General features: G+C 57.6%; 2 protein-coding genes across 5 annotated transcripts in view; one reads left to right on the top strand and one right to left on the bottom strand.

Moving 5' to 3' along the window:
• Nucleotides 1–618: 618 nt before the first annotated feature.
• LDLRAD2 (low density lipoprotein receptor class A domain containing 2) lies at nucleotides 619–9832 on the top strand (the record flags this gene model as incomplete). Of its 2 annotated transcripts, XM_082684634.1 has the most annotated exons (3): nucleotides 619–700; nucleotides 2467–2910; nucleotides 7404–7545. In XM_082684634.1, the coding sequence occupies 3 exons, from the start codon at nucleotides 619–621 to the stop codon at nucleotides 7541–7543; spliced, it is 666 nt and encodes a 221-aa protein (XP_082540760.1). In that variant the 3' UTR covers nucleotides 7544–7545. The 2 variants fall into 2 exon arrangements, with proteins under 2 accessions (XP_082540760.1, XP_082540759.1); XM_082684633.1 differs by lacking the exons at nucleotides 619–700; nucleotides 2467–2910 and adding an exon at nucleotides 8509–9832 and having other exon boundaries at nucleotides 7367–7535.
• The window catches only part of HSPG2 (heparan sulfate proteoglycan 2), a 98573-nt gene continuing 90545 nt past the window's right edge, over nucleotides 9386–17413 (bottom strand). For all 3 annotated transcript variants that reach the window (XM_082684523.1, XM_082684522.1, XM_082684521.1), the window contains 15 exons: nucleotides 17230–17329; nucleotides 16965–17074; nucleotides 16732–16840; nucleotides 16077–16175; nucleotides 15454–15675; nucleotides 14694–14938; nucleotides 14186–14357; nucleotides 13939–14061; nucleotides 13779–13835; nucleotides 11872–11947; nucleotides 11703–11781; nucleotides 11500–11570; nucleotides 11235–11318; nucleotides 10767–10870; nucleotides 9386–10630 (listed from right to left, as the gene is read on the bottom strand). In XM_082684523.1, coding sequence (XP_082540649.1) covers nucleotides 10458–10630; nucleotides 10767–10870; nucleotides 11235–11318; nucleotides 11500–11570; nucleotides 11703–11781; nucleotides 11872–11947; nucleotides 13779–13835; nucleotides 13939–14061; nucleotides 14186–14357; nucleotides 14694–14938; nucleotides 15454–15675; nucleotides 16077–16175; nucleotides 16732–16840; nucleotides 16965–17074; nucleotides 17230–17329 — 1824 coding nt within the window. In that variant the 3' untranslated portion in view covers nucleotides 9386–10457. The remainder of the gene's footprint in view (nucleotides 10631–10766; nucleotides 10871–11234; nucleotides 11319–11499; nucleotides 11571–11702; nucleotides 11782–11871; nucleotides 11948–13778; nucleotides 13836–13938; nucleotides 14062–14185; nucleotides 14358–14693; nucleotides 14939–15453; nucleotides 15676–16076; nucleotides 16176–16731; nucleotides 16841–16964; nucleotides 17075–17229; nucleotides 17330–17413) is intronic.

Consider the following 17413-nt stretch of genomic DNA (forward strand, 5'->3'; position numbering starts at 1 on the left):
CACACTGAGAGGTGGTCTGAGAAATGTGGTCCGAGGGGGTGACATGTGACCCCAAACCTGAATGACCTGAAGAAGCCAGCCATGGAGTGCTATGGGAGAAGAGCACTTCACATGGAGGGAATTGTGAGTGCAAAGGCCCTGGGGTAGGGCCTCCTGGTCCAGCACTACTTTGCCACTTGCTGCGTCTGTAGGGCCCTGAGAGCCGCCCTTTGATGTGCTGGGCCTCCCTCAAGCTCAGCCCTAAGGTGTCAATTTATCCAGAGCTCAGCAGTTCCCTGAGACTGTGGGCCCCCCTCCCAGAAGCCTTGTGGGTGAACCGGATCTGAGGTTCCTGGTTCCTATCTGGCAGGGGGTGAGTGGCCATCTTCCCCGCCTACTTTCCCCAGGCTCCAGCCTCAGCCCCAAATCTCCATGGCAACCTTAGATACAATCCTGATCTGAAGAAGGATCTGGAGCACAAAGATCACTATAAAGAGACCAGAGGGCTGATGGACTTACCTCCCCTTGCTCCTTGTGTCCTGCCATAGTCTCTGCCAGCCCCCCCCCCCCAGTCTCCCCAAAGACCCCAAACTGAGGATCCTGCAAGTCTGCCCCATTGCTGGGCACAGCAGGGCCTGGATGGAGGTCTGTCTGGGGCAGCTGCCCCAAAGGCTGCTTCTGCTGGGGGCGGCTGCACTGGCTGTGTCTGCTCTGGAAACAGGTGAGCCTGAGGGGGGTTCAGCTGGGGTCAGCAGGGGGTCAGGTCCTCCCACCCTTAGAGACCGTAACCCCATGATAGGCTGGGACCCCTTGAATTGGAGGAGGCTGGAAAGTCTTGTGACTGGTCTTGTTTGGTACCCCAAACTCCTCTGGGAGGCTGGAACTCCAAGTCACCCAGAAATAGGAGTCTGGAGTGTGTATGGGGAAGGAGGCGGTGGACAACAACAACTGTGAACTTTGGGGTCAGACAGTCCGTGTTCATACTCTCAGTGACATCACGGCTTCACCTCTCCGGTTCTGGTTCTGCACCAGCAAAGTGGGAATAAGGGCCCTTGCTCCTTAAGGGACTATTATTACTATGCATATAAGATGAGATAAATGTGTAAGACATTTAGCTCCGGGCACATAAAAGGTGCTCAACTCATTCACTCTCCAAGCCTCCCTCTTTCACCGTTGGCCTTTAGGGCAGGTTCCGGCTTTACTAGATCTGCGAAGATTTGAGACAATGCTCCCACATCCAGAGCCTTGACAGTGAATTTCTTCCCCCAAAGACCCACATCCTGGCTGGTCCTTAACACCCACTGGTGTCCCTACTATGCACCAGAAAAGCCACTTCCTCTTTTCCATCCTTACAAAAATCAGAGCTAGTTTGATTATTTGCACATTATCTCATTCAGTCCTCGCAACAACTCTGTAGCAGTGAGGATGTTTTGGGATGTAAGTAACAGATACCAAACTAACAGAGTTTAACCGATAAGGACATTTGCTATTTCACTCAAGAAGAGTGGCCACAGATGATTCCAGAAATGGTTAATTTAGCAGCTCCACCATGTTGACGTTTTCCATGATTCTCATGATTTCTCATGATTCTCATGACCTTATCCTTGCAAAATGGCTGCTACGGCCCCGGCCCTTGCATCCTCAGACAACTGCTTTCAGGTGTTTTTTTTTTTTTTTTTTTTTTTTTTCTTAAATCAGAGAGGAAAACCTTTTCCAAGAGCCCTCAGCAAACCTCTTCAATCTCATTGGCCAGAATCGGGTCCCAAGTCAATCCCTAAACCCCGCAAATTGAATCAGGATTACAAAGCTTGGTTTAGGCCAATGACCAGGAGACAACCTGGTAGGTTGCTCACTGACAGCTGAGAGATATTAGGGTTCTTTTCCAAAGAGCAAAAGGGAAAGGCTGGAGTAGGCAGAGGCCCAGTTGAGTCTACCCCTCCGGGGATAAGGTACTAATAATAGTTAAGGCTTCTGTGACACTCATTAAATGCACAGCACTGTCCTGAGCGCTGAACCTTTACCTGCCCACAGTCCTCTAGTTTCAATTCCAAAATAAGAGAAACTCTGAAAGCCAAAACTCCTTCTTAACTAATGTACAGGCGACACTTGACTTGAACTGATAGGAGGCTCTTTCTTGTCTTTATTTGTCATGCTTAGGGTTATGTCAGCAGACTTGCTCTAGATAATGTGTTTGATCATGGAGGGCTGCAACATAATCTCCTGTATTACCTACCTTACCTTTCTAAAAATCTGGAAAATTCTGAAACGTATTCCAGAGCTTTTGAATAAGAGATTGAGGACCTGAATTAAATTACTCAACCCTTTGAGTAATTAAATTACTCAAAATTCTGAGATTGGGCAATCATTCCATTTTGCTGATGAAAAAACCGAGGCTCAGAGAGGGTGAGTGACTTACCTGGGGGTCACACAGTGGGCAGGGCTCGAAACCGGGCCGCGCGTTTCCAGGGTTTGTGCTTTTCCCTGCAGCCGACCTGGTGGACCTCTGTGGGCAGACGTGGCAGGGGGCCGGGCTGCTGCTGCGCTCGCACTCCGCCTCGCGCAGGTTCTACTTCGTGGCCCCGGACACCGACTGCTGGCTCTGGATGGGGGCGGCGGCCGCCGGCGACAGAATTCGATTCCAGTTCCGCTTCTTCCTGGTCTACAGCTTGGCCGCGGCGGCGCGGGCGCCCCCAGCATCCCCGGCGTCCAACGCCTCCTCCACGGCGCGGGCCGACCCGTGCGCCCCCGGGTCCTACCTGCAGTTCTATGAGGGCCCGCCGGGGGCGCCGCGGCCCCTGGGGGCCCCTCTCTGCGGCCTGACAATCCCGGCAGCTGTAGCGTCCTCCGGGCCCTTCCTGGGCCTCCGCCTGCTCACCAGAGGCCGCCAGCCCCGCGTGGACTTCGTGGGCGATGCCACCTCTTTCCGGCTGGGTGGGTGGAGGCTGCTGGCTGGGACCGGGGGCCCCGAGCCAGGGGCAGTTGTGGGCCTGGGGTCACCGGTGTGGCACCTGCAGCGCGGAGGATGGGGGCGGCTGCTGGAGCCTGGACGAAGTTGGGGCAAGGGGACTGGTAGCGGGCTGAGCGCGCTCCCAGGGGGAGGGGGAGGAGGGAAGGGGGCATTCCAGACCCCCGGAGTCACCCAATAAATCTGACTCCCAGGGCCCCGATGGCAGTCCCCCTACCAGCCCTTACCAGCTGCCGACATACGCCAGCACACACTCACCCATTCCCAACTCCCATGCACTCCCACACCTGACACCCAGTACCCACACGCACCCTGCACACTCATTCACACGGCCTCCCACTCACACACCTCACGCCTCAACACCCATGCACGCTACGTACCCCATATACCCTGCACACTCATTCACACTACCCCACACGCTCACACCCAACCCCCCGCTCACACACCCTGCACACTCATTCACACCACCCCCTCACACACCTCACACCCAACACCTACACTCACTGTACTCAACCCTCATGGCCTACACACTCATTCACACATACACACTCACCTGTTCACAACTCCCTCTCCCACACCATTCCTACACTCCCACACCTCACATCCAACACCACTCACAACCTCACGCCTCAACACCCCCCCCACGGCACACATCCCCACACACCCTGCACACTCATTCACATGACCCACACTCACACCCCTCGTACCTCAACACCTTTATTCATACACTGCACACTCATTCACACAACCCCACACGTACAAACCTCACATCCCAACACTCACACTCACACACACTGTGTATGTGCATACAACCCAGAAGTCTGCGCTCGTTTACACAACTCACCCACCCGCATGCCTCGCACACTGCGACACACAAGCAGCGCACGTCCCATACCGCACACTCCCATACAGTATACATTACATCACACACCTCCTACACAGACAGCACCACTTTGCACACTTAGATATACCTTACACACTCTCAAGTTCACACATGGCTCTTCTTTTTTTTTTTTTTTTTTTTAAGATTTTATTTATTTATTTGACAGAGAGAAATCACAAGTAGATGGAGAGGCAGGCAGAGAGAGAGAGAGGGAAGCAGGCTCCCTGCCGAGCAAAGAGCCCGATGCGGGACTCGATCCCAGGACCCCGAGATCATGACCTGAGCCGAAGGCAGCGGCTTAACCCACTGAGCCACCCAGGCGCCCCACACATGGCTCTTCTGTCCTGGCTCAGCCCTTCAGAGGGTTGCAGGGCAGCGGAGTGAGGACCCTCAGGGCTGTCAGCGACAGCAAGGAAGGGGAACTCACAGTAGTTAATAGTCACTTGGTACCCACTGCCTTTGCCCTTCGCGTGCCGATGGGTCTGGGCCTCCCGGCCACACCACACCTGTCTCCTTGTCCTCCTGTTTTTGAGTGGGAAACAGGTTCAGGGAGGTTAGGAAAAGTGCCCAGGCCTCCCCGCTCACAAGCGGCACAGCTGGGCTTCAGCGGCTCGAGCGCACGTCCTCTTGTTCAAAGTGAGTTCAAGGCTTTAGCCCCCGCAGGCTTCCCCAGGACTGGAGATACTCCTGTGTGTCCCAGCAGAGGCTGTGTCCGGTGATGGCGAGTAGGCAAGCTGCCCAAACCAGAAGATTCCAAAAGCACAGAGAAACTTTAGTGCCCATGCTGGCAAGATATCCAGGCTGGGGATTCAAATGTGGGAGTGCAAGCACTTTGAGACTCAGATGCAGGCTCACTGGGAGCTAGACTTCAATGTGCCAGGCCCTGGATGGCCCTTTTTTTTTTTTTTCTTAAAGAGTTTATTTATTTATATGACAGAGAGTGAGATCACAAGTAGGCAAGAGAGACAGGCAGAGAGAGAGGGGGAAACAGGCTCCCTGCCTAGCAGAAAGCCCGACACAGGGCTCCATCCCAGTACCCTGACACCATGACCTGAGCGGAAGGCAGAGGCCCAACCCACTTAGCCACCCAGGAGCCCCATGGACGGCCCTTTAACACTGAGTTGGTCCGCCAGAGCCCCAGGGGCCGTCTCATGGCCTCTTTTTTATTTTTTTTTTAAAGATTTTATTTATTTATTTGTCAGAGACAGAGGGAGAGAGAGCGAGCAAGCACAGGCAGACAAAGAGGCAGGCAGAGGCAGAGGGAGAAGCAGGCTCCCTGCCGAGCAAGGAGCCCAATGTGGGACTCGATCCCAGGACCCTGGGATCATGACCTGAGCCGAAGGCAGCTGCTTAACCAACTGAGCCACCCAGGCGTCCCTCATGGTCTCTTTATTTTTTAAAATTTTATTTATTTATTTGACAGACAGAGATTACAAGTAGGCAGAGAGGCAGTCAGAGAGAGAAGGAAGCAGGCTCCCTGCAGAGCAGAGAGCCCAATGCGGGGCTGGATCCCAGGACTCTGGGATCATGACCTGAGCCGAAGGCAGAGGCTTTAACCCACTGAGCCACCCAGGCGCCCCCCTCATGGCCTCTTTAGACAAGGCCCACCTTCTTCTCCCCTGACCTAGTGCCCAGTCTGAATTTTGAATTTATTTATTTATTTATTTATTTATTTATTTATTTATTGTGTGTGTGACCAAGAGCAGGGGTGGGAAGCAGGGGCAGAGAGAGAATCTTAAGCGGGCCCCAGGCCCAGCATGGAGCCTGTTGTGGGGCTCGATCTCACGACCCTGAGATCATGACCTGAGCCAAAATCTAACAGTTGGACGCTTCACTGACTGAGCCACCCAGGTGCCCCTGAATTTTGGATTTTAGATTCTTTCTCTCTTCTCCCTTAGTCTTTGGCTCTAGGAGGAACTATGGGAAATTTGGACTCGAAATCCTTAGGGCCAAGGTGGTCGCCTTGGGGTCTCCCAGGCTGCAGCAGGCCCAGGGGCCTGTGATGTGTTGCACACAGCGCTCACTGGCTGATGGAGAATTAACCCCTCCCTCCGTACCCTCCCCCTCTCTCCCCGTGGCCTTGCCTGCTTGCAAGTGCCGCTGTCAGCCAGAGCCAGGGATGCTGCTGGCGTCTGTGTTCGTTCGCATGGACTCCCGAAAGGAGGCAGTGGTGAAGCCCTATCATAGCTCTGGCTTCCTTAGATCAATTTTGTCACTTGAATGAAGAAGGGATCATTTCACATCATTAGGCCACACACGCAGTCCCCGTCACTCACACCTGCAGGCACAGGCTGCCTGGTTCTTGCACACACGCCTTCACTGACCCTCACACATGACTGCCCATACACAACCACACCACTGTTTGTGTTTTGTGTCACATTCACCCTTACATCTCCATACCTGTTATGTAGTCTTTATTTTCATCTGTAGACAAAAGAAACCCGACTCAAGTTGGTTTAGCCAAAGGAGAATGGGGAGGGACTCCTGTAACTGGGGTATTGAGGTGTTGGTTCAGGTAGAGCTGGATCCAGCAGTTCAAGTAATGGCCCCTGGGCTCTGTGTCCTTGTTCTCTGTCTTTGCATTGTGGGAATCTGCTTGGCCTCCCTCTCAGGCAGCTTCTCTTTCTATCTGGCAGTAAGATGATCCCGCAGCTCCAAACCCATGGTCACCATTATAGCTCTAACATCAACAAAATAGAGAGCAAGTATCTTTTCTTATGGTTCTAGCAAGAGTGCCAGTGCCAAGTTTGAGTAGTTATGTGGGCTATGTGTCCATTTCTGGAGCCAGGAAATGGAGTGCTCTGATTCCCATGCCCACCCCTGAGCCAGGGTGTTGGGCAACCCCACCGAACCAGCTTTCTTCACAGAATGGGATGCTGGGTAAGTCAGCCTCTCTGCACACCATGCACATCAAGTCATACAATTCATTCACCTGCGTGCATATTCATTCATTTAACAAATGTTACAGGGGCACCTGCAATGTGCCAGGTGCTGTTCTAGGCTCTAGGGATAGAGCGATGAACAGCAGAGAAGTCCCTGTCCTCTCTGAGCTGACATCATGGTAGGGGAGACGGGCTATTGACAAATAACCAAGTGAATCCATGTTCTGCTGAGGTGAGGAGGGCTGCAGAGGGATGGAAATCGGGACAAGGAGGCCCAGAGTGCTGGGGGAGGGTGGCATTCCTGAGCGTGGGACTGGATTCCTCATCTGCTGCTTTGATACAAGCTGTGTAGCCTTGGCCAAGTGACCTGAGCTCTCTGTGCCTGTCTTCTGATCTCTGAAATGGGAGGAGGAACAGTGTTTATCGTGTAGGGTTATCGTGAGAACTTCAGGAGCTGGATGTGGGTGAAGCGCTGAGAGCCATGCCAGCATCAGACAGGAATCAGTAAATGTCAGCCATCCGCATCATCTTGAGGACCATACACCTGTCTCCACCTATGCTTTCATCTGCACGCACACAGAAGCAGCTCTCTGTGGTTCCCAACTCCCATGTTCACTCACTATAGGGCTACGCATCCCTGTGCATCAGGCGTTGGCTCAGGGTCCCCATCTCATGCCTCTCCTCCTGGCCCCAGGAGCCTGCGGTGCCTACTTCCGCTGTCGGAATGGCAGGTGCGTGCCCCCAAGCCTGGTGTGCGATCGCTGGGGCGTGGACAACTGTGGCGATGGTAGTGACCAGGCTTCCTGGCCACCAGCCAACTGCAGAGGTCAGTGATGGGTGCGGCCTGGGCCCTGCTGAGCTGCTAGGAGGGAAACTAGGGCTGACTCCCCTTCCCTGGGGCAGGGCCTCAGTGCAGAGACTGGGGGCAGGGGCAGGGCAGGAGTGGGGAACCTGTGTAGACTGGACTATCTGAGAATCAGAGCAAGTTAGAGCCGGAATGATGCTGGAAGTCATCTAGTCCAGCTGCTTCCAAATGGTATTTCAGTGGTGGAAGCTTTTCCTAGGTGGAATTTTGCAGAGGACCAAGAGGAAGAGATGCTCTATTTAACTGGAGATGGAGGCCCAGACCCTGGCTGACTGATGTCCTATCAAGGGACATCAACTTGAGTTGAATCTTCAAGACTTACTTTGGAAACCATTGTCCGGTCTGACTCCCATGTTTTATGTATGGGGAAACTGAGGCCTAGGGAAGGAGAAATGTCTTGCCCAAGGTCATAGAGTCAGGGAGTAGCATGACCATGAATGACTTCTGTGGACAGGGGGACCAAAACAGGGTACCCAGGAAGCTCTGGGAATCTAAGATGCCACATCTGCAAACAGGGCTGCCATGTATGGTTCAACACGTTGTTTACTGCAAATTAAACACCTGGCTGTAGGTGCTGATAAACCTAACGTTTGGAGTTGTCCTAAACTAAGTGAAATACCACAGGTAAAGAGCCCAGTGCCCAACATGGTGCTTGGTGGCCAGAGAATGCTTAGTACAGACATTTCCTCCTTCTTGAGAAGTAGCCCCATTTGTAACCCTGGGCGCTGGAGCTGGGCAGTGTGAGCTCAAGTCCTCCCCTAGTACTTCCTGCTCTGTGACCTGGGCAAGCGACTTAATTTTTCCAGGCCTCACTTTCCTTATATGAAATGGAAATACTGATAGTAACAAACTCAAACAGGTTTGGGGAGGCTTCAGTGAGCCCAAGTCAAGCCCTGGAAAGTTCTGTGTGTTCCTCTATTATTTCCTGCTGCAGGTCCCCCTCTGGTGCCCAGCCGGGCAGGCGGTACCGATGGCCCTGTGTCCAAGACCCTGACGCTCCCCTCAGCTTTCAGTTCTGCAGAAACCCTCCAGATGGCCGCCCAGAGGACACCCATCACAGGCCGGGCCCCTGAACAGCAGGGTACAACAGCTCCTCTGGGAGGTAGATGGCTCTTGCTTCCCACCTGCTTCCACTCCTCCCACCAAGGTCACACTTATCCCTCCCCATGTGACAGGGACAGGGCAACAGGCCTAGGGTGCGGCCTGAGTGGGCTTTCCTTTTCTTTCTGCAGGTTCCCGGCTCCGAGGTGTGGCGCTGGTCTGCTCACTGGTCCTAGCCTCTGCTGGCCTTCTCGTGGGCCTCCTCTGGTGCTGCTGCTCCTCCCACTGGCGGGCCTGGTGGGCTGGTGCCCAGGGCCTCTGCCCTGGCTGCACCATCTGTTACACGTGTCCTGGCCAGGTGGCTCCTGGGGGGCTGTAGCCAAGTGGGCTGGCCTTCCAGGATCAGGGAGGACATCCCTAGAGGCTGTAGCTTTGGAAATAGGAGCCTGGGCTCTGGGGTCAGACAGACTTAGGGCTCTACCCCATCCCCAGGAGGGCCACCTAACCTTGGGCATGTCACAAAAGCCTCAGACAAGGTCTGCTCCTCTCCTGCCTTGTGGGTGTCGTGAGGGACATGGAGCTAACCAGCCCTGTCACTCGGGTGGCCGCTGGCACCCTGCTAGATCTGGGAAGGGCGGGGGCAGGGGCCTCACCCCCCCACAGCTGCCTTTCTTCACTCCCAGAACTCACCTGCCCGCCTTTGCCCACCCCCCGGACCCCCCTCGGGTTCCACTGAGTCAAGCCCCAGTCAGGGGCACAGCAGACAGCTCTGGCGGGGATAGCACCGTTTATTAAGAAAGATCAAGACAAAGACCACAGGAGGGTCCCTTCTAGGACACAGAGGCCAGGCGTCCTGACCCCACATCTGCGGGCTGCTGGTGGGGAGGTCACGTGCCCCCAGCTGGGCCCTCAGGCTCCCGCAGATGGGGGCAGGGCTGTCATGTCCCCTTCCTGTCCCTCCCAGTCATGAGTCCTGGCATCCCCCCCCCAAGGCACTAACTCTTTTCAACCACCAATGCCCTCCTCCCCCCATGTCCCCTGGGCCTTCACTTCCAGATCAGTGGGGGGATATGGCCTGGTGTGGGCGGGGAGACCCTCTCAGTGCTGGGCTCTGCCTGTATCAGCTCCGGGGAAGAGCTGGGGTAGAGTTTCCCTTGCCGCCCCTGAGGGGCAGGGGCCCTGGGCCAGGTGTTGGGGAGTAGGGGTGGGGTGGGGGGCTGCAGGCCAGGAGGGCTCAGTGGGAGGTGGAGGCTGCCAGAGGCAGACTGGCTAGGCAGAAGTGAAAGGGGCTGGGACATGGGCTGGTGGGGGAGGGGGAGGGGGGGAGGTGGCCTGTCCAGGGGTGAGCTGCCTTTTGTTCCACAGTTGGCACTAAAGAGCTTTCCCCACCCAGAGGAGGGTGGCAAAGGCAATTGCGAGGCCCCCTGCTCCAGGGAGCTGGTGAGGCACCAGGCTGTGGGCCATGGTTGGCTCTTGTAGGACTGAGGGCTGCCGGAGGGCCGTGGGACGGGGACAGCCCAGCTCTGTGGGGGGAGGGGCTCTCCAGCGGCGGTGACAGTTCTGAGCCCACTCGGCTACTGCGTCTGACCCCCAGTCCTGGCAGCCCTCTGAGGCACCGGCTCTCATCCGACCTGCCCTACCTACCAGCCCGCGGCTCGGCCCAGGGGTGCTGGTGTTGGGGGTGGCATGTCTACCCTCCAGTCCAGCCCAGGGCAGTAGCAGCAAAGCGTGGCATTGCCTCAGTTTCTTACAAAATAGTCATAATAATAATATTAATAATAATATACTCGACGTCGTGGGGCTGGGACGCTGCCCGGGAGTCCGTGTGGGCCAGGCAGCCGCCTATGAGGGGCAGGGGCGGGTGTTGGCGCCAGCCTGGGCACGGTGCTGTAGGTCCAGAGGCTGTGGCGGTGGAGCGCCGGGCCGGGCCGAGTGCAGCACCAGGTTCTTGATGCAGCCGGTGATGCCCGTGGAGAAGCGGCCCCCAGTCAGTGTGGTCACATCGCGGGCTCCGCCTGCAGGCACCGGGGGAGGACGGGGCATGTCAGCTCCCGCAGCCTGGCCTATCCTAGCTCTGTGGGGGCCCCACTCCTTCCCTGGTCCTGGGGAGGGCACCCGAGGCCTGTACCAGGGTCCAAGCCTGGGACTTACCGATATAGATGCTGCCCTTGGTGTTGACAGCCACGTTAGGGCCTGGCGACTGGCCGCTGACCAGCTCCTCACCATCCACCTGGATGGAGCCTCTCCGGCCTTCTCTGTTGGCGGAACAGGGGTGGGGGCCTCATCACCAGTTCCAAGGGACCCCTCCCTTTGCCACAAAGATGCCAGACAGGAAGGCCTGCCCCTGCTTGGAGCTTTTTCCTTCCACCACTGGATGAGATCTGGCCCCACAAACACAGCTTCTTGGTACTTCTCTCAGCTGTCACCTGTCCCCTTGGGTGTCTGCCCCCCCCCCCACCGCCATGGTGTCTGTGTTTAGGCTGGTGGGCTCTCCGCCCACCTAGGCTTCAAGTTCTCTCCCAGAGCTCAAAGCCTGCCTCCCTGTACAAGGCAGGCAGCATCCTGTCCTACCCCAGAACTCTGTGCCCTTCACCCCAGTGCCTGGGGGGCCTTTCTTACCGCAATGCGGTCACCCGATGCCACTCGCCATCATCAATGGGGTCCTCAGAGACCAGGCGGGCCTCCCCACTGCCCAGCTGGTAGCTGCAGTCACACAGGGCCAAGACAGTGAGAGCTGGGCCAGATGGAGCTGGTTTGGGGGGCTGGGGTCCTGGGAGGGCTGCAGCTTCTCGTGGGAGGAGCCATGGTACCGAGCAGAGGGGCATCCCCTGAAGGGGTACGGGGGTCCAGGGAGGGGAAGGAAGGGGCAGGTGCCCGGACCCACCTGAAGACAAGGTGTCCATCCTGAAGCCCGAGACTGATGAAATCCTTGCTGCGGCTGGCATCTCCCAGATCCTACCAGGGAAGCACAGGGTCGTTGGGGTTCCCTGTCTAGAGAGCCGAGACCCCTGCTGCTGTGGCCTCCACCCTCCTCTCTCCCACCAGGGGGCTGGCGACCCTGACACCGGGCTGGACGCCCACACTCACCACGCCCTGCCAGAGCAGGAGGCCATTGGCTGTGCTGGTCCGAACTTCCAGCTCGATGGTCTCCGGGACCTCAGGCAGGCTGGGAGTGGAGGAGGCGGGTGAGGGGGAAGAAGCTGCAGGTTCCTGCTCCCCTCCCTGAACCCAATGGCTCCCCTGGCACCTATCTTACCTCCTGGAGAAGATGCGGCCAGGGAAGGCAAGGAAGCCACCATCGTGGAAATAGGCTCCATACTGTCCAGGAGCATCTGCAGGAGGATGTGGGGACAGTGAGATCCCTGCTCGCCTGGATGGGGCGGCCACCGTGCTGGCTTCCGGACCCCTACCTCCACCCCAATGTGTGCTACCATGGGGGCCCTGAGCCTGCAGTCTCCAGAGACCCCAGAGGGCTCTGGACACAGGTCAGGGGCCTGTGAACTTGGACGGAGAGATACTGGGGCTCTCATTTCAGTGAAATGGAGTTGTTCCTTCCGTTATGCATGTGGGCGCAAACCCAAGGGGCCATAGCAGGACTTATGATTTGTCACTAATACATCGTCGGAAAATTTTAAATATTTTGAGAACTTTATCTCAGTACAGTGGGTTTCCTCTGAAATCCTATGTATTTTATTTTATGTACTCAGTAGGGTCCAGATAGGGTGATGAACAACTGTCCCTACTTGCTGAGTCCTGTCCTGGTTTTAGTTCCTGAAGTTCACATCCCGAGAGACCCCTCAGCCCTGAGCAGACCAGGAGAGCTGGTCACCTAGGTCCCTGGCACATAGAAGTTTCAGAGCCCTTGTGTTCCCTCTCTCTTACAGAGGGGAGGGGAAGACCGGCTTGGGGTGGGTGTGAGCGACCTGCCCAGAAAGTGGGGAGCCAGCATGGCCACCCAGACCTTTAGGCCCCAGTGTCCATACTGGGTGTGGTTCCAGCATCCCCAGCCCTACCTGCTCAGACCCATCTTCAGGCCAGTGCTGGTCCCTGTGGGCCTAGAAGGGTAGGGTCACTTGGCCACTGTCCACCCAAAGATGCGAACAGTGAACATTTCCTGAGCACCTACTGTGTGCCAAATAACCTACGAGGGGTGTCACAGCCGGCTGCAAGCACCCTTTCATTTAAAGGGATCCTTACAATAATCCTGTGGTTTAGACATAATGTTAATAAAAGCTAACATTCTGTACCTACTGTCGACCAGACGTTGTTCTAGGCATTTCGAGTACATTAAGTAATTGTATCCTGACACAAACTTTTATCCAACCCTTGTGGAAGAATGTCACTCCTCTTTATTTTACACATAAGGAAACTAAGGCACAGAAGGGTAAGTGACTCACCCACGGGAATGCAGCTAGTAGGCGGCAGGGCTAGGATTTCAATCCAGAGCCCGTGTTCTTAGCTGCTCTACCACTACTGCTCCTATCACATTAGTGAGAAGGAAAAAGATGGCTATATACAAAACAGTTAGCCCAGCATCCCTGAAAGTTTAATAAACACTGATTTTTTAAAAAAAATGATCACTGTGGGGCGCCTGGGTGGCTCAGTTGGTTGGACGACTGCCTTCGGCTCAGGTCATGATCCTGGAGTCCCGGGATCGAGTCCCGCATCGGGCTCCCAGCTCCATGGGGAGTCTGCTTCTCCCTCTGACCTTCTCCTCGCTCATGTTCTCTCTCACTGTCTCTCTCTCAAATAAATAAATAAAATCTTTTAAAAAAAAATGATCACTGCTTTTAAATAGCCTGTGGAATCCTTGAGAAGGTAGGTCTTGCCTTGTTCATCGTGTATTTCCTGCCTCAACGGCAAGGACGGGCACACAAGAGTTTGTTGACAGGATGTGTGAATGTAGAGGAGGAAACTGAGGTCAGAGTGGCTCAAGGACCCACCCCGGGCGGCCTTGCCGGCTCAGCTAGCCAGAAGTATCGGGCGTGCTCCAGCTCTGTGTTGCTGGGCTCTTCTTTGTTCCCTCACTCTGAGCCCAATGAGCCTCTCGCGTGGCCTTGTCCTGCTCACAGGCCAGAAACAAGAGTGTGGGCTCCTTGGGAGAGGGGCTGACATGGGAGGCCAGGGAGGAGACAAGCCTCTCTGGCCACAGGAAGTACATACCGTTGCCCCCGCTGCCTTCCAGATGCCACTCGGACTCTGCTGTGCCTTGTCCAGGGCCTATGAAGAGAGGCAGGTGCGGTCAGCAGGCACAAACACTGCGGGCCCTGTGTGTCGCCCCCAGGGCCACAAGTGGGAGGTGGGGAGAAGCCGGGACAGTTACCTTGTTGGCAGCGGGGCCCAGAGAAGCCGGGGGGACAGAGGCAGCGGGTGCCCTGGCAGGTGCCCCCGTGTAGACAGGGCTCAAGGAGCCAGCAGGGGTTCTCCCCATGTTCACACAGGTCTCCTGCGGGCCAAGGCACCGTGAGCAGGTGTGGGTCAAGGCAGCTGCCCCTCCTCTCTGCACCCTCCCCTCGATTCCCCTGCCACCCCCCCGCGCCAGAGCCAGGGTCAGGGGTGGGCTCGCACACCTTTGAAGCCGTCTGCACACAGGCACTGGAACTCGTACTCGCCGGCTGGCATGCATGTGCCACGGTTCTGGCAAGGCTGGCGCTCACAAGGGGAGCCGCTGTAGCACTGCCCGATGCCCCGGCTGCCCAGGAAGCTGTAGGTGAGGTCCAGCCGCTTCCCATTCACGGACACCTGTGGCACAGGGACGCTGAGGGGCTCTGGGCATACCGGGGGCAGAGGCCAGGCTGCCCAGTGGAGGGTAGCTGGGAACCCAAGTGGGAATATGGGTGTTAACGGGGGTTGTAGCCCAGGCGACGGAGGAACCTAAGCTGAAGACCTCCTGTGTGCCAGGAATATCCAGCACGGTGGTCGCTCCTCGATGGAGTGACCCGCTGCACAGAGGAGGGAGCTGAGGCTGGCAGGAAAGTGCCCAGGCTTGCTGTGGGGTCGGGGGTAGGGGGAGCTGGCCTGCACCCTCTCCTTCCCTCCCCTCTCCTCCCCTGCGGGCCCCTGGGGGCTGCTGCTCACCTCGCCCACGCAGCCACGGAAGTGAGTGCTAACGTTGGTGGCCGGTGGCAGCCGCACGGAGGGCTCCACGCCCCCGAGGTAGAGGAGTGTGTGCAGGTTGAGGCCCTGGCTCTTGCCTGGCGAGGAGCGCAGCACTGGGGGTCTGCTGTTCACGCGCAAGCTGCCGTCCTTGTTCAGACGCTCGGCGGACACTCGGTGCCAGTGGCCCAGGACCAGTGGCTCAGGGCTCCGCAGCACGGCCAGCCCTGGTGGGGGGATGCCAGATGGGATGGCGCCCGCAGAGGGTCCCTCCTGCCCACGCCATACAGGTACTTTTTTTTTTTTTTTTTTTTTTTTTTTTTTTTAAAGATTTTATTTATTTATTTGACAGAGAGAAATCACAAGTAGATGGAGAGGCAGGCAGAGAGAGAGACTGAGAGAGGGAAGCAGGCTCCCTGCTGAGCAGAGAGCCCGATGCGGGACTCGATCCCAGGACCCTGAGATCATGACCTGAGCCGAAGGCAGCGGCTTAACCCACTGAGCCACCCAGGCGCCCGCCATACAGGTACTTGAGCGGACAGGACATTCCGGGAGGAACCCGACAGAGGCCTAGGAGACTTGCCCAAACTCCCATGTGGAGAACGGATGTCACTGAACAGGGGACTCGGGTCGGTCTGACTTCTGAGGGTACTCCTCCAGCCCTCCTTAGGGCATGGGGAGCCGAGGGGGGGTGCACAGCTCGGTGCCCAGAGCCCATCTGTCCTTGGTGTCCCACGCTCACCTGACCCTAACTCGTAGCGGAACTCCAGGTGGCCGCCGACCATCGCCAGGGACACGAAGTCCTCCACGGGCCCGCTCTTCCCCCCGCTGAACACCAGGATGCCGTCGGGTGCCAGTGGCTTGAACTCCACGTCCAGGCGCAGCTCGTGGTGTGTGTTGGTGAGTGCGGGCAGTGCCAGGTAGGAGCCAGTGCCCGACATGGAGGGGGTGGTCACTGTCACACCTGCGGCAGCCACAGCTCAGCCAGGCCCAGAGGGGGTCCCGGCTCCCCTGCCTGGCCCGCTCCAGACCCTGGGGCTCAGGACTGGCTGGGTAATAGCTACAGCTGTACAGGAGTCCCTGCCCTCAGGCCCCACAGAACAGGCTGGAAGCGGGGGTGGGGGTGGGGGTTGGGTAGGTCGGTGGGGGTGGGGTAGGTCGGTGGGAAGAGTGGGGAGGTGGCTTTTACAGACCCTCCTGGGAGGGATTCAGGCTGGGCAGAGGTTTAGCCTCGTGACTTTGAGGCCTTCTGGCTCTGGACTCATGTTATCATCCACACAGCCCTTTGTGACCTCCGAGTGTCCCTGCCCAGCTTCCCCACTCCATCCCGGGCTCCCCCAGGGACTCTGGTCTAGCTCCACTCACCTTCCTCACACCTCACCCCTGAGCGGCCCAGGTGGCAGTGGCAGGTGTAGCCTCGGCCATCAGGCCGGTTCACACAGGTGGCGTCTGGCCCACAGGCCTCTGGGGGACAGAGGGGTCAGCAAGAAGGACACTGAGGTGGCCTGGGAGAGGGCGGGGTCCTGATGCTATAGCCCTACCTACTGCAGCCCCAGAGCCATGACCAGCCTGGGAGGACTGCATCCAGAGACTGGGCAGGAGGAATGGACGACAGCAGGGTAGGGGGCACCAAGGAGGCTTGGTGGGGGACAGCACAGGAGGGAAATGCAGGAGTGATGGGGTAACCGTGTGGGGTGCTGGGTATCCGGGAGGCAGGTCATGGGCGACTTTGGTGAGAGTTGGGAAGGAGATAGGTGCCTGGGGTGTTAGGGGTGCCTGGCAGCAGTGACAGGGGTAGGACGAGTAGCTGGGCACTGGGGTCAGGGGTGAGAACTCGGGGAGCAGAGTGGGTGTTAGGGTGGCAGGGATCGAAGTCAGTAGCTGTGAGGAGAGGTGAGCACTTGGGTGAGTGACAGAGTGAGCTAAGTAGGGTCAGCCCTGGGGTGGGGGGGATGGAGGAGCTGCTACGGGCAGAGGCGAGCACTTGGGGCGGCAGTGACCGGAAGGGTGGGTCACACACCTGGGTGGCAGTGCAGGGCCTGGGAGTGCTCACAGCGGCTCCCGGTGAAGCCGGCCGGGCAGATGCACACATAGCTGCTGCTCTCCGAATCCTGACATTGGCCCCCGTTCTGTGAAGCCGCCCCAGAAGTCAGGCAGAGAACCCCCTGGCTCTCCCCTACTTCCCAGGGTGGTCGTCCGGGTGGAGGGGCAGCAGCTGGGGGTAGTGAGGGGCGCATGGTGTTGTAGGGTTACCTGGCACGGCCGGTCCCGACAGGTGGGGCAGTGGGAGATGCCGTGCGCTGTAAGGTTGAGGTCGTGGAACACGATCTCCTCGCCCTGGATGCGCAGCTCCCGGACACAGCCTGGGTGGTGGGAGGTCACGATGAGGACAGCGGAGGGTGCCAGGAGGCCTGCCCAGCCCACAGCCCACACCCCGCGGCGCTCCCAGACTCCCCATAGGCTCTGCCAGCCGGCCTGCCGAGGCTCGGCCAGGCATGGAGGCCGGGTGGGGGCTCACCTACGAAGCCGCTGCTCAGCCCCGCCTTGGGGATGGCATCGTAGTCGGGGTAGCCACCCAGGTAGAGCTCCTCGTTTAGGTCCAGACCCTGGAACTTGCCCTGGGGAGTGGAAAAGCCCGGATGGCAGACGGGCTGGGAAGAGGAGGGGAGGGGGCTAGAAGTGGGGGTGCGAGGGGCAGTGGG

The sequence above is a fragment of the Mustela nivalis genome (genome assembly GCF_964662115.1).
Source record: "Mustela nivalis genome assembly, chromosome: 10".
In the NCBI taxonomy this organism is placed as follows: domain Eukaryota; kingdom Metazoa; phylum Chordata; class Mammalia; order Carnivora; family Mustelidae; genus Mustela; species Mustela nivalis.